The sequence below is a fragment of the Amphiprion ocellaris genome, chromosome 20 (genome assembly GCF_022539595.1).
Source record: "Amphiprion ocellaris isolate individual 3 ecotype Okinawa chromosome 20, ASM2253959v1, whole genome shotgun sequence".
NCBI lineage: Eukaryota > Metazoa > Chordata > Actinopteri > Pomacentridae > Amphiprion > Amphiprion ocellaris.
This window is the reverse complement of record NC_072785.1, coordinates 24009866-24022462: the sequence shown is the minus strand read 5'-3', so window position 1 is coordinate 24022462 and position 12597 is coordinate 24009866. Positions and strand designations below refer to the sequence as shown.

Genomic DNA, 12597 nt, shown 5'->3' with positions numbered 1-12597 from the left:
ATCAGAGGACACTGTAAATGTTGCCCACTCACTCAGCTTAATTACATTTAATCAACTTAAGCCCTAGTATGAAAATGTTTTGAGTGAATGAACACTCACACACTGCAGTGGCTCTCAGTGAACCTTTGACAGAGTCACCCACACAGCCTCGGAGCAATAAAAGGAGACTGGATGTCAGCAGCATCAAAGAAATTTGTCACAGTCTTCATCACATACACAACAAAGTAAGCATATAAAATTCCGCGAGACAGCTTTTGCAGAGCGTCAACTTATTGCAAAAGAGGGGGTACAGATCTTACCTTGTGGGTGTAAGGTGCTTGTCCCAGGTTGATGCCATCTTTTGCAAGTTTATCCCTTATGAGCACCTTGAGTTTCAGTTTGGGATAAGTCACAAAGTCATTGCACTCTGTGAACCTCAGGTTATGGTTTCCAGGGCAGGAGGGCTCGTGTTTTCCAACAGTTTGTGACCTCTGAGCCCTGAAGTCATCCACTCTTCCTGAGTGTAAAGTGTGGTGACAGGTAGAAGTGTCCAGAGGCTCTAAGGTGAAATAGTAGCCAGGCGATTTCATTTTATCCTGCTCTTTTAGTATATCCACCGCTGCGAGCAGTCTGTGTCTGTGATACTGGCTGCGGACGCCAATTGCATCCAGGTCTGGCTGCCCAATCTGTTTGCAAACTTCCAAGTCATCGTAGCCATTGTCTAGGAATGACTCCATATACTGGGCCAGATGGAGCTTGGACAGCCATTGCAGGACGAGATTTGGCCCTTGGGTCATCTTCAAACTGGAGGTTTACCTTAAGTATGCAACATCAGCATCATCTTTTCCATTCACAGGGCTGCTGTACTGATATCCACGCAACTCCCACTTTGCACACAGCCTCAGTTCTCCAAATGAGACACATCTATCAGTTGTGGGAAGATCCTTGGGGGGGAAAAGCATATTTAGAGACAGCAGGAAGTTGATTAAAACGCATTTAAACTGTCAGTCGCCCTCTAAAAAATGCAAACTGTGGCAGGGACATGTACCTTGGTGAAGTTTTCTGGAGCAAAAACAGCCAAGACAGGTTCACTCTGCCCTGATGAGCTCAACCTGTGAAGTCTGAGTGACGGAAAAAGGCGAAATCCACAACACGAGGAAGCCGAAAGAGTCCGGATTTAACCGAGTTAGCTTGAGACTTTTTGAAATTTAAGCTAGTTAGCGGCGGCGTCCGAAACGGAAAGTCAACATTAGCTGGTGAAAAACTATTTAAATGAGTTAAACACGTTAATTTTGGAGTTAAAGATGGATGAAAAATTAAGAAAAAAACACCGTAACGCTAACAGTTGGTGCGTTCTCCGGCTGCATCCATCCTCTTTGTTTCTTTCATCCCAACGGTTACAGAGCCAGAGATCCATCAAACATTCATCCGGAGCAAAAGAAAAAAAAATGTGAACGCCGGCGCTCGAAAAAAAAAAAAAAAAAAAAAAAGGATTTATAACTGATACAGAGACAAAGACAGATATTAAAGTATTAAAAATTATCTGTAGTCGTCCAGAGTGCACTTGTTGAAGCTTACATTTTGTCCGGCTTTGACCGTTTTTAAGTTTGCCGTCCCTCTGCTCCATCCGCCGGCTCAGTCCGACAGTGAGGATGCTGCTCCGGCTTCAGTCTGCGCTGGAACCCCGCTGCACCACGGGAGCTCGGCGGGCACTGGCGCCACCTGCAGGGGGCTTCTGGGAAATGTAGGAGCAGTGGATAAAAATAAAAATAAAAATAAAATCAAATAAAAATATTTTACAATAAATAATAAATACATTTAAAAAAAATAATAATTCTGATATGACCCTCATTTTGCTTTTTTGTTTGTTTTTTTTCAGAACCTGTGTTCGCAGTTAATACCTTTTCTAGTAAATGTGATGGCCGCATTGATAAATAAAACACAAATATATTAAATGTTATGCACAACTTGATAATGTAGATGTCTGAAACATTTAGACCTCTACTGATATTAAACACGACTTGGGTTACACCAACCTTTACCAGGTGCTTGTTTCACAACATAATTCCACACATAGCACATTTTTACAGAGAAAAACAGTGAGTACATGCAAATTTCATACACTAACTGTCCCAAATAAAATCCTATTTTAAAATATTACTGTTTTTAGCAGCATACCAGGTAATTGTTTGATTAAAACCATTTTAAAAAGCCAAAAAATACACAAAGCATTTTTACCAGTACACATGAATTTACAAGCCATAAAAAAACTAAATTATTAATTTATATGAAAAGTTGGGGGCTCAAGCATCTTGCTTGAATAACACCATTTTTTTCACTGCTGTTCTCAACCTGAGAAATATCTATTTCAGCTGCATTAAATAAAAATAAATCAAGTTAAATTCTTTAAATCACACAAAAGAATGCAAATAAAAGATAATTCCAGTATTCATTTTTACCCAATAAATACACACAAAATGCAAATTTCATATACTAACTGATTAATACTAAGCTGGTTACAATGCTTTTTACAACTTGGCACATACCAGAATAGAGGAAATGTTGAATTAAACATTACAAGCTGTAGAGGTAAAATAATTAATTTCTGTGATCAAGGGAAGTGTATGTTGTAGTAAGGCAAATGATATAAAAATGCTGATGGATACCATGTTGAGAAAGCAAATTAAACAAAGGAATTTTTAGAGAAGGTAAGAAAGTATGCAAAGTAATGTCCATGTGAAAAATAATGGCAAAAAAATGTCTAGTTTAAGAGATAATGATTTCTGAATTGATTAGGGACAAAAGAATTGGTAAAACATTTTCAATAAAGTCCGTAATTAACCAGGAAAACATTAAACAGAAAAAGACAAAACTCTTTATGATTGGTTTTACATTTATTTTCCATTGCACAATAATATCTATATATACTGTATCTACAGTCTAAATTGTTTGTGGCAGCAGATTAAGTCAGACATCCATGTGAAATTTATTTTAATAAAACTGTACAAAAATTGCCTACTATGAGAAAATACTGCAACTCCACAGATATTCATCCCAGAAGACAGATGGACGGAAGAATTGTGACCGAGAAACCCTTGAGCTCTCCTGCACGCTGCTGCGAGCCGAGCTTCGGTTTTCAATGCGTTTTCTACAGCGCAGGAAAAGCAAAGAGTTTCCATGAAGCAAAAAACAGTAACATTAACAGATGTACCAGTAAAATAAATATAATCTCTCACACGTGTACAATTGGCATGGTCAAATGAAAACGGGACACGCGTCGGATGTGTGATGAGAACTTCAGTTTTGTTCAACATGGTGGTTAATACAAATGCCAGAACAGACAATCTCTAAGAGGGATAATACGTGGTTGTTTCAAGTTTGTAAACACTTAATATCATGCATCCTTCAATGTGCAATAAGAGACCATTTAGGACATATATGTTGCAAACTGAAGCACTTTAAATTTGAGGCCACACTTTGTAGAAAGACTTAGCGGCCCACCCAAAGGAGACGATCCTCCTGCAGTAGCAAAGCTTAAATCTGAGATGAGCATGTTCAATATATACCAGAAAATGTTGTATTGTCATGTCTGGATGATGGATAATTATGCACAACCATTGTTTGGACATTAATGTGTGTTATTCTATCCCAAAATTACATTAAAGGTATTCATTTTTAATAGATTATTGAAATTAAAAGTATATATATTTGTTTTCAAATATATAAATATATCATAGTATCATTAACCTGACGTTGAAAACAAATCTGAGAGTGAAGCAATCAGCATAATTGGCAAACGACATAGATAAGCATAGGTTCTGTCATGTTTTGGTCCTTTTGGAAAATAAGAAAAAAAAAAACGGGACACAAAAGCATAAACACATTTAAAAAATTATACTAACAAAATTATCTGAAGTACAAAAAATAGTGCAAAACCCACATAACTGCTCTTCCTAATGGGTTTACATCTCAGCAGTAGTAGAACACAGTAGAGAAGATTAAAACCAGCCGTCTGAAAGTGAAGGGTTTTATTCCAAAATGCTCTATATCCATTTTGGATAAAACATTTTTGGTATGACTGATAACTCGACATCTCCTACATACACAGGATTTAATACTCTAAAGTCTAAAAGAAAAGAAAAAGTCTCTTCATTTACTTCATGCCTTCGATCGATTTTCAATTTCCAGTCACAGTTACTTCATTGTCTTTGGTGGATATAAAATCTTGGAATGAAACTCTTCAAATTCACTTTGCACATGTACAGCAGTTTGGGACAGGAATGAAGGTGTCATGCCCAAAAACAAGAAGCAAAGCCAATCTACTACTCTCACCCCGCCCGCCCATTTACACACAGTAGACTTCTAAGAGTATTGTCAATGCATCCTGACTGACTTTTTACCATTTGGGGGGAAAAACAAAAACTGAAATCAAGACAACTTTGTGAAATTAAGCAACTCTTTGGCGTCAGAAAAGAACATGGCCGCAAGCGTACAGTATGTCACATTGCCTGAACCTGCACTGTCAGATTTGTGTCCAGCTGTCCCACTATTTACAACATTTGGCAGCAATCTGGACTGACAAAGTCTTGTCTCTCTTTTCAAAATAAAAGACCGACAGATGATGCTCCTATATTGACACAAATAGCAGCATATCCTTGCACCTCATGAGAAAGAAATCTAATTACAATAGAAGTCTAGTTAATCACATTGAAAAACACTGTCAAGCAAAAACAAAAACCTCAAAAGACCTATTGTAATACACTGCATCTATGTAGTAGTATAAACATTGGCGCCCATACACATATTCCTGAATATATGTATGTTCACAAACACACAGATATACACATAGGTAGAGGTTAGCATATATGCGTCTTGAGGCAAAGGCAGAAGAGAAACCGTATTTTTGAGTGAATGGTTTTCGGAGAGAGATGACCAACGGCACTGTGTGGAACACCGTGTTGTGCTTGGTCATTTCTACTGGCAGCTACAAATACAACGACAGCATTATCACTTCCATTGTGCTGTAAAGAGACACATGCTTTTTTCCCTACACATTTAGACAAAAAAAATCAACTTCGGCTACGACAGGATGCCAAAAACAAATCCGTATGATCGTGTATAAATAGATCTTTGTCACAGAAAAACGTAAAATTGTAACCAAAATATACATTTATGCTAATTATATCAAGGACAATCTTTGACTTGCCCGTCAACGCGTCGTCCTTCACGTCGCTACAGCCCCTCGAAAGCTAAGAATGCAGGACTTTCAGGGGTTTAATTCCAGTGTATCAACTCATTTTTCTGATGGATCAATGTAAACTCTTCATTTAGGGGGTAAACATCTTCAGCACTTTTGTGCATTTAAATCAAACAAAAGAAAATCTAATGCCCAACATACAAACCTTCTTTTACTTCATTTCTATTATACTGATCCAATAAATAGTTCAATTTCAAAATAAAAGCAAAGTGACTTTCAGAAAGTTTTTTTTTGTCCTTCTCGCCTAAAACAACTTGATTGGAAAATGCTGTAAAAGGTATGGTCGGTGATGAACTAGTGTACTACCAGCCCTTATTCTGTGAGAGGCAACAGATTCATCATCTCCCTGTCCATTTTTTTTATGTTACTGTTCTAAGTGCTTGAAAGGCCCTTTCTGGACAAAAGTCAAGAAACAGACAAACAAAAGGGCAGAGGACAAACTCTTAAAAATAATTTAGACCAAAAACACAAACAAACACAAGTCCTTCACTGATTCAATCGTTCCTACAGAAACTTACATGTTCTCTGAACTGATTAGATTTGAAGGACAAGGGGTCATCAGACTTTTCTCCTCATTTAAGTCCACTGTGTTTGGCAGACACCATAAAGGGCAGAGAAAAGAAAACAAACAATTGCAGTCAGGCCACCACAAGTACATTTTCTTTTTTTTTTTTGCAGAATTGTCTTTCCTCTTTCAGAACAAAACAGCAAGGTGTGTAGATATATATTTATGAGACGTATACGAGTGCATGACGGATATGAAAGGTCCCCCTCCTCTCCTGATGTGGTGTTAAACGAACATCATCATTATCATTCTCTGGTAAAATGGAAAAGAGAGATTCTTAAAAGCTTCTCTTCTTCCATTTCTTTCCGTTATCGTTGGCCAGTGTCTCCTCTGCAGCAGTCCTCCGGTGACTGAGGTAATGCAGAGTGATGATATTGTGCTGAGGGGGAAAAAAAAGCATGATTCTGTTGAGCAGAACCCCACCCCACCCCACCCCGGTGGAGAGAAATAGAGAAGAGAAGAAGAAGAGGGACCTGCAGCTCCTCAGAGATACTGGTGTGCGTGATTACAGAGTCCGAAGCTCCACACGCTGCCATCAGAGCTGGTACCACTTTTTATCTTTGTACTTCAGCATCATCTGAGGGAAAAGGGGACAAGAAAATAAAAAATCTGAGTTAGGAAAGTGTTAAGCTAAAAAAAAGACAAAAAACGATGTTCTAAGTCAGGGGTGTCAAACATGCGACCCGCAGGCCAAAACTGGCACCCCTGTTCTAAGTGCTTAAACTGATTTCTGTACATGGTGGGCATGCTTGGAGAAGGACTCTGCGCTGGCCATCATGGCGGCCGTTCTCTCCTCGAGCTCGCCCAGTTTTTGCCCTCTCTCGTCCAGCGCTATCCTGGCACGAGCGAGGTCGCCCACGACTCCCGATGCTGCTCCCTTCATGCCCTCCATGCTGCCTGGGCCGGGGATGTGCTGTGCCAGGCTACGGGATGCCTTACCAGAAGCCGTTTCACCAACTAGCAGAGACAGAAATAGCAATCGACACGGTGCGTTAGCAAAAATGTCAATATTTCAAGTAAAATCAATCATCTTAGTGATTAAAAAAATCCTCCAGGAGCTGAAAATTCACCCATCTCTTCCTAAAAAAAATAGCATAGAGGTGTAAATAATAAAAACCTCTACAATTGTCCTCTAGTTTCCCTAAATCGAAACATAGTATAGCGTAGTATGGCATCATATAATAAAATACCTAAATAACAGCAAAAATTTGAGAAAGAAATATCAGAAACACTTATAATCTACTCAGAATTTTGAATGCTGTTGGAGTCTCAAAAGTGCCACTAATGGGGAAAAAAATTAAATGTATTTTGCATTTATTTGGAAGCATTAATGTAAATGTACTGTAAGAGGTTGTAGGAATCCTTATGCAATACTGGAGGGTATTCTGTACTCACAGAGGTCCTCCCTGTCCAGAGACTGAGCTCCTCCACCGAAAAGGCCTTTGAAGAAACCTCTGTTTGGAGCCTCTGGTGTCTCCACAGGGGTAAATAACTCACTGAGCATCTCCTGATGAAGACACGAACATCAGCACATTTATTTCAATATATTCTCCCCGAAGACGCACAGGCTGAGCTACAAAGACTCACATTTATTTTAAATCAACCTTATTATAGACTGTGCCTCATGAAATTTGTAGTTTACATTTTTGTCAATAAAACGTTTTTTAATTATTACTAATCACGAGTGTAGTGTCCTCAAATGCTTAAAGCCCTGTGTTGAAAATCTAGTTATTTACCTTGTTAATATGTCTATATGATGCTTTTTATATAAAAGATAAATCATGAGTGTAATAAGAAGTCAAAACCATGGCTGAGCACTTCCATCTTTAAACTGCAGTGTACCACAAAACACAGATTCAGACTGCCAGGGTTTCATTATTAATAAACCTAAGAAGCCAAACTTGTCAACTTGCAGGTGGAGCTTTCCGTAACATTATTCTTCAATATTATTCAGTTTTTGATTCAAACAGAGATGGTCAACTCAATTCAATATTACAACTTGTGTTGTTTAAAGTAGTTTTACAGTGTTTGAGCAGAGTCGTAGGTGAGCTGGTGTCCTTCAGCTGCAGCAAAAAGCGCAGTGGGTGAGTAGAGATTAAGCTGGGGACTGATTTGATTTAAAAAAAAAATAAAAGCGTAACTTTTGTACACAAAAATTAGTTTTTAGGGGTTTAATAATGACAGAAAAAAGGGACTTCAAGCAGTTCTTACAAAGAAACTCTTGTGAAAATCACCTATTGTTTAAAAACTCAACTATTGTGGCATTTTCATGAAGTGTCAGTTGTATTTAAATAGCAACAATTCACAACATAAGTCATCTCAGAGCATTTTTTTCCATAAGAGGGTCAAGTAAAACACAGAAGTGAATGTTCAGGAGTTTCAGCAATCACCAAAGAGGGACTTTAATAAGTTCACAGTAGTTTTCCTGCTCCACCCTCTTTTCTTTTTTTTGATTTTCATATCTACATAGACAAAGATACAAGATTTGTACTATTTGGTATAAGGATAAATGCTGATGTGTTCGAAAGCCAAAAAATTATTTTCTATTCATGATGCTTGCAGTGCAAATCAGGCAGCTGGACCAAAAGGAATAAATGTATGTTAAAATTGAAAATGTGTGTTATATCACACACAGAGACTACTTCAGTCTGAAAAAAAAAAAAATTGATCTGTAGCCACATAATATATTCTATAACATACATTGAAAATTTCCCTCCAGATCAAGAGTATCTGACCTGCAGGTTGTCGCAGGTCTCCTGGCTGTAGGTGATCCTCTGGATCTCAGTAGGTGAAGTGAGGTACAGAGCCTGACCCAGGTTGGAGAAGCAGAATGTTCTGGCTATCCGCATGTCTGTCAGCGGCAGGTAGTTGACATCCAGCAGAGGCCGCAGACTGGGCAAACTGTGATACAGAAACAACAGATGATATAAAGCCAGCAGCCTGCATGTTGCTATTTTTTAAAAAGCTGCATCTATATATTTCCTATTAGATCCTACTGTGTCAGTAGAAGCTAGAAATGGTGATACCTGAGAGTCATTATGTGGCCGTTAGCACAGAAGCAGGTGATGCAGTTAGTCCCGGCCATCTGCACGACATCAGCTCTCAGCACGAAGGAGGTCTCTGTGATGTTGTGTTTGTAGAGGCGGGTTTGGGAGGGCATGGCCACCACCTTGGCCTGTTTCTCCGAACACAGCACGGCAAACTGGGTGTCCTGGCCCTCTTGTGATGAAGGAGGGGAGGCTGGCCTGCGCCTCCTGCTCTTCTCTTTTTCTTCATCTGAGGCATTTGGGTCATACCATGGCTCGTAGGAAGGGGGCAGCAGAGTTCCAGCAGCGTCGAGCAGAGCCATCGTCAAGACGCCTCCTTTGAGTTGGGCCATAGTGCCTAAAAATGCGGGGTATTATTTTCATTTAGACAAGAAATTTAAATTACCATGGAATATAAAGAAAATCATTGCTCAGTGCTACGGTCCTTAATTCAAGGTCAACTAAAAGGTCAGTACAGGATGGTGAGTTATACATCTTAATTTAGAGCATCTGCACAATAACTGTGATGGGAAATCAATAAACGCATTTCCATGTTTCTTTCTCTCCCACATGCATTTGATTTACTGTTTCAGTTAAAGTAATGAACCTTATGCTGTTTACTTTTAATACAATAAAAGTGGTTTGGTCCTTTCTGAGTGCAATTTTCAGGAAATGTTATTATTTAACCATGAAGTGCTACTAAGTATACCGCAATTTTTAATATGGACAAAAGACAACCTAAATTAATCTTAACCTAAACTATGAGGTTTTAGTTGAAGTTTTTGCCTTTTATTGCTTTTAATTTTGCTTTTTGGCAAGAATTTACACACACAGACAAAAAGGCTCTTGCATGTCAAACAGAAAACAGATTTTGACAAAATGTCAATTAATTAAAAACATAAAATGTAAAACAAGTGACTGATGGGGGAGACTATTCATAAAGCAACTGTTGTCTGTGCTTTTTCAGTCAAAGCTTTATGGGAGAGTTGCAAAGAGAAAGCTATTGTTGAAAAATCATTTCATTAAGTCACATTAAATTTTGACTACAGTTCGCCAGAAAGCTTGTGGTAGACTGAAGTCAAATAGAAGAAGATTCTTTGGTGTGATGAGACCAAAATTCAGTGTTTTGGCCATTAGACTTGTCACTATGTTTGGACACTCCATCACGAATACACCATCCCACCCGAAAGCATGGTGGTGGCAGCATCATTATGTGCAGATGATTCTCAGCAGCAGGCCCTGGAAGGCTTGTAAAGGCAGAGGGTAAAATGAATGCAGCAAAGTATAAGGAAATCCTGGAGAACATTCTGATGTAGTCTGCAGGAGAACTGCAAACTGGGAGAGGATTTGTTTTCCAGCAGGGCAATGACCAGAAACATACAGCCAAAGCTTTACAGTAATGGTCTGAAGACAACAAGGTGAATGTTCTGGAGTGGCCGAGAATTAATTGAGAATTTGTAGCTGGACTTGAAAACAACTGTTCACTCATGATCTTCATGCAACCTGACAGAGCTTGAGCAGCTTTGCAAAGCAGACCTAACTACACAGGGTCGATGCTGTAATTGCTGCCAAATGTGTATCTACTAAATACTGACTTGAAGGGGGTTAATACTTATGCAATCACTTATTTTTTTTTAGGTTTTTAATGGATTTCTGCTGACATTACTTAACAAAAATCGATTTCCACTGTAACATGAAAGAGTCTAGGTTTGTAAATTCTTGTAAAAAAAAAAAAAATTTAACTGACCATGATTTGATGTTGAATAGCAATAAAAGGTGAACGTTTCCAAGGAGGGTGAATACTTTTTATAGGCTCTGTATTCATGTGCCTATCATCTCTAATCCACATCCACCCTATAGTTAATTACTGTATCCATGTGCACAGCATGTGACTATTTAGCACTCAGTATTGTAAAACTATCTGTAGGTCTTTGATACTATGGAATTGCTAATGAATATGCATGAGGTGTCTCAATAATAACAAGCACAGATTTTTGGGATTGAAAATTGATCTTTTTGGCCCATATGCTGTTTTTGGAGATAGCATTTAAGCTCAGTTAACACTGTTAAATCCTATCATTGTTGGTTGAGTTTCCTACTGCTTGCCAAAACAGGCCATGATGCATCTTCATTCATATGTAAATGAATGATATGAAGCTCAGCCGAACTTCTTACCACAGGAGGCGATGCCGACCGGCTGCTGCAGCCTCTGGTCCCCACCAGGTGGCAGGCTGAGGGCCACCATCATCACGGAGCCCTGCGTGGTTCCCACCAGCAGACAGGGGCTGACCAGACTGTCCCCCTTCCTGGGGAAACTCTCACAGAAGTAAAAGGAGGAGATGGCCTCTCGAGATTCTCTGTCTATGCTGGTTACACTTGAACTACGTGAGCGGGTGAATGAGTTATCCTTGGCATCTGGACGGCAGGAGTGAGCACACAAATAGAAGAATGAGGAAATGACTCCCACAAAATGCAAAGGTTAAGCAGTTTAGCAATTCTCCAAGCAAACGGCAAAGTCAGTAACAGGTTAGAGCTATATTCTGCTTCCAAAAGTTAAACAGAAAAAGACTTCCATCACATTCATGTCTTTTATGGACATAACCCAGTGCAGAAAACAAAACAGACAAACGGCAACAAACCCTGCTGTAGACCAAAAAGCTTTTTTGACATTGAGATGCCATTTAAGAAGCTACTTTTCTTTGAATAGTTACCAATTTCTGCAATTACATTTAACAACATCTCAATGTGAAAAAAATGTGTAAGATATGCATGTAGTACTACAGTGACTCCCAAGGAAGAACTGGTATTTAAGGAGTAAGAATTATTCATGCCTCATTGCTGTGCTGTCGACAGCTGAAGCACAAGCTTTTACCCTCTTTAAAAAACTAATGAGGGATCCCAACAAATACACGAAAAGATCTGTAACACAGAATGGAAGGCTAAACACATCGCCCATCGTGTCCGTTCTTCACAAAGAAAAAACTGTGAACGAGAAAAGCAAGATTTTGAACACTAAGTGCCGCTGGAACTTCCTCGAAAAGAAGGAAACAATCATTGTGAGAGGATTAGTGTCACATGTCAACTGATTACAGAATAAAAGCCCCAGCACTGGGGTTAGTACCAGTTATACCACTTCAGGCAAGTCAGACCACGGCTGGTCCACTCACAGGAGTTGGGGTCTGACTTAGTTCTATAGAGGACCCCCTTCTGGCGCGTCCTGGCCGCCGGCTTCCCATCAGTCACACAACTAGAGCACTTCTTACATGTCAGAGAGCGCCATCGTTGGGACCTTTTCTCTGTTCCCAGTGCAAACAGAGAGAGCATTTGTCTAAACTTACAGCAGAAAACCCCAGAACATCAGGAATCTCACATTCACAGCAACATGCTACTAGACTATGAGCAAAACTTTTACAGCTGTGAGCCTCATACAAAGCAGAAGATTCAAATGGCGAGATGAGCACCTGTAGAGGAAGGGTTTAACAAACTAAAAGTCATTGGTTTTGGCTTACCCTGGTCTGTCTTTTGCTCATTAGACGAGCTAATTTTCCGTGACATCTTGGCTGTAACAGAAACAAATAGCCCTAATTTATGAGGAAAATATGACTAAAAATGGTGATTATTGTTAAGGATTCAGTAATTTTTGCAATTTTACTTTGCAAATCAGTGTGCAATCATTGAGAACACACAATTTGGAATCATAATTGAGAGTGGTAATAGTAACTGCAGGTCAAGGTTGAGGATATACAGATTCTATATGCACTACTGTTTAA

At 39.1% G+C, this 12597-nt stretch overlaps 2 protein-coding genes across 10 annotated transcripts in view; both read right to left on the bottom strand.

Annotated features, from left to right (window-relative positions):
- The window catches only part of LOC111578560 (SAM and SH3 domain-containing protein 1-like), a 57764-nt gene extending 56134 nt beyond the window's left edge, over nt 1-1630 (bottom strand). For 2 of the 4 annotated variants that reach the window (XM_023285431.3, XM_023285433.3), the window contains exons 1-2: nt 1028-1629; nt 300-923 (exon numbers count right to left, since the gene is read on the bottom strand). In XM_023285431.3, coding sequence (XP_023141199.2) covers nt 300-776 — 477 coding nt within the window. In that variant the 5' untranslated portion in view covers nt 777-923; nt 1028-1629. Of the gene's footprint in view, nt 1-299 lie in introns of all 4 variants that reach the window. The other 2 variants (XM_055006077.1, XM_055006076.1) reach the window with 2 other exon arrangements.
- Nucleotides 1631-2852: 1222 nt separating this feature from the next.
- stxbp5b (syntaxin binding protein 5b (tomosyn)) overlaps nt 2853-12597 on the bottom strand; it is a 33230-nt gene continuing 23485 nt past the window's right edge. For 3 of the 6 annotated variants that reach the window (XM_055006147.1, XM_023285413.3, XM_035955161.2), the window contains 6 exons: nt 11003-11242; nt 8828-9185; nt 8537-8702; nt 7197-7308; nt 6538-6758; nt 2853-6378 (listed from right to left, as the gene is read on the bottom strand). In XM_055006147.1, the coding sequence (XP_054862122.1) occupies nt 6337-6378; nt 6538-6758; nt 7197-7308; nt 8537-8702; nt 8828-9185; nt 11003-11242 (1139 nt within the window). In that variant the 3' untranslated portion in view covers nt 2853-6336. Of the gene's footprint in view, nt 6379-6537; nt 6759-7196; nt 7309-8536; nt 8703-8827; nt 9186-11002; nt 11243-11994; nt 12124-12336; nt 12388-12597 lie in introns of all 6 variants that reach the window. The other 3 variants (XM_055006148.1, XM_023285412.3, XM_023285411.3) reach the window with 2 other exon arrangements.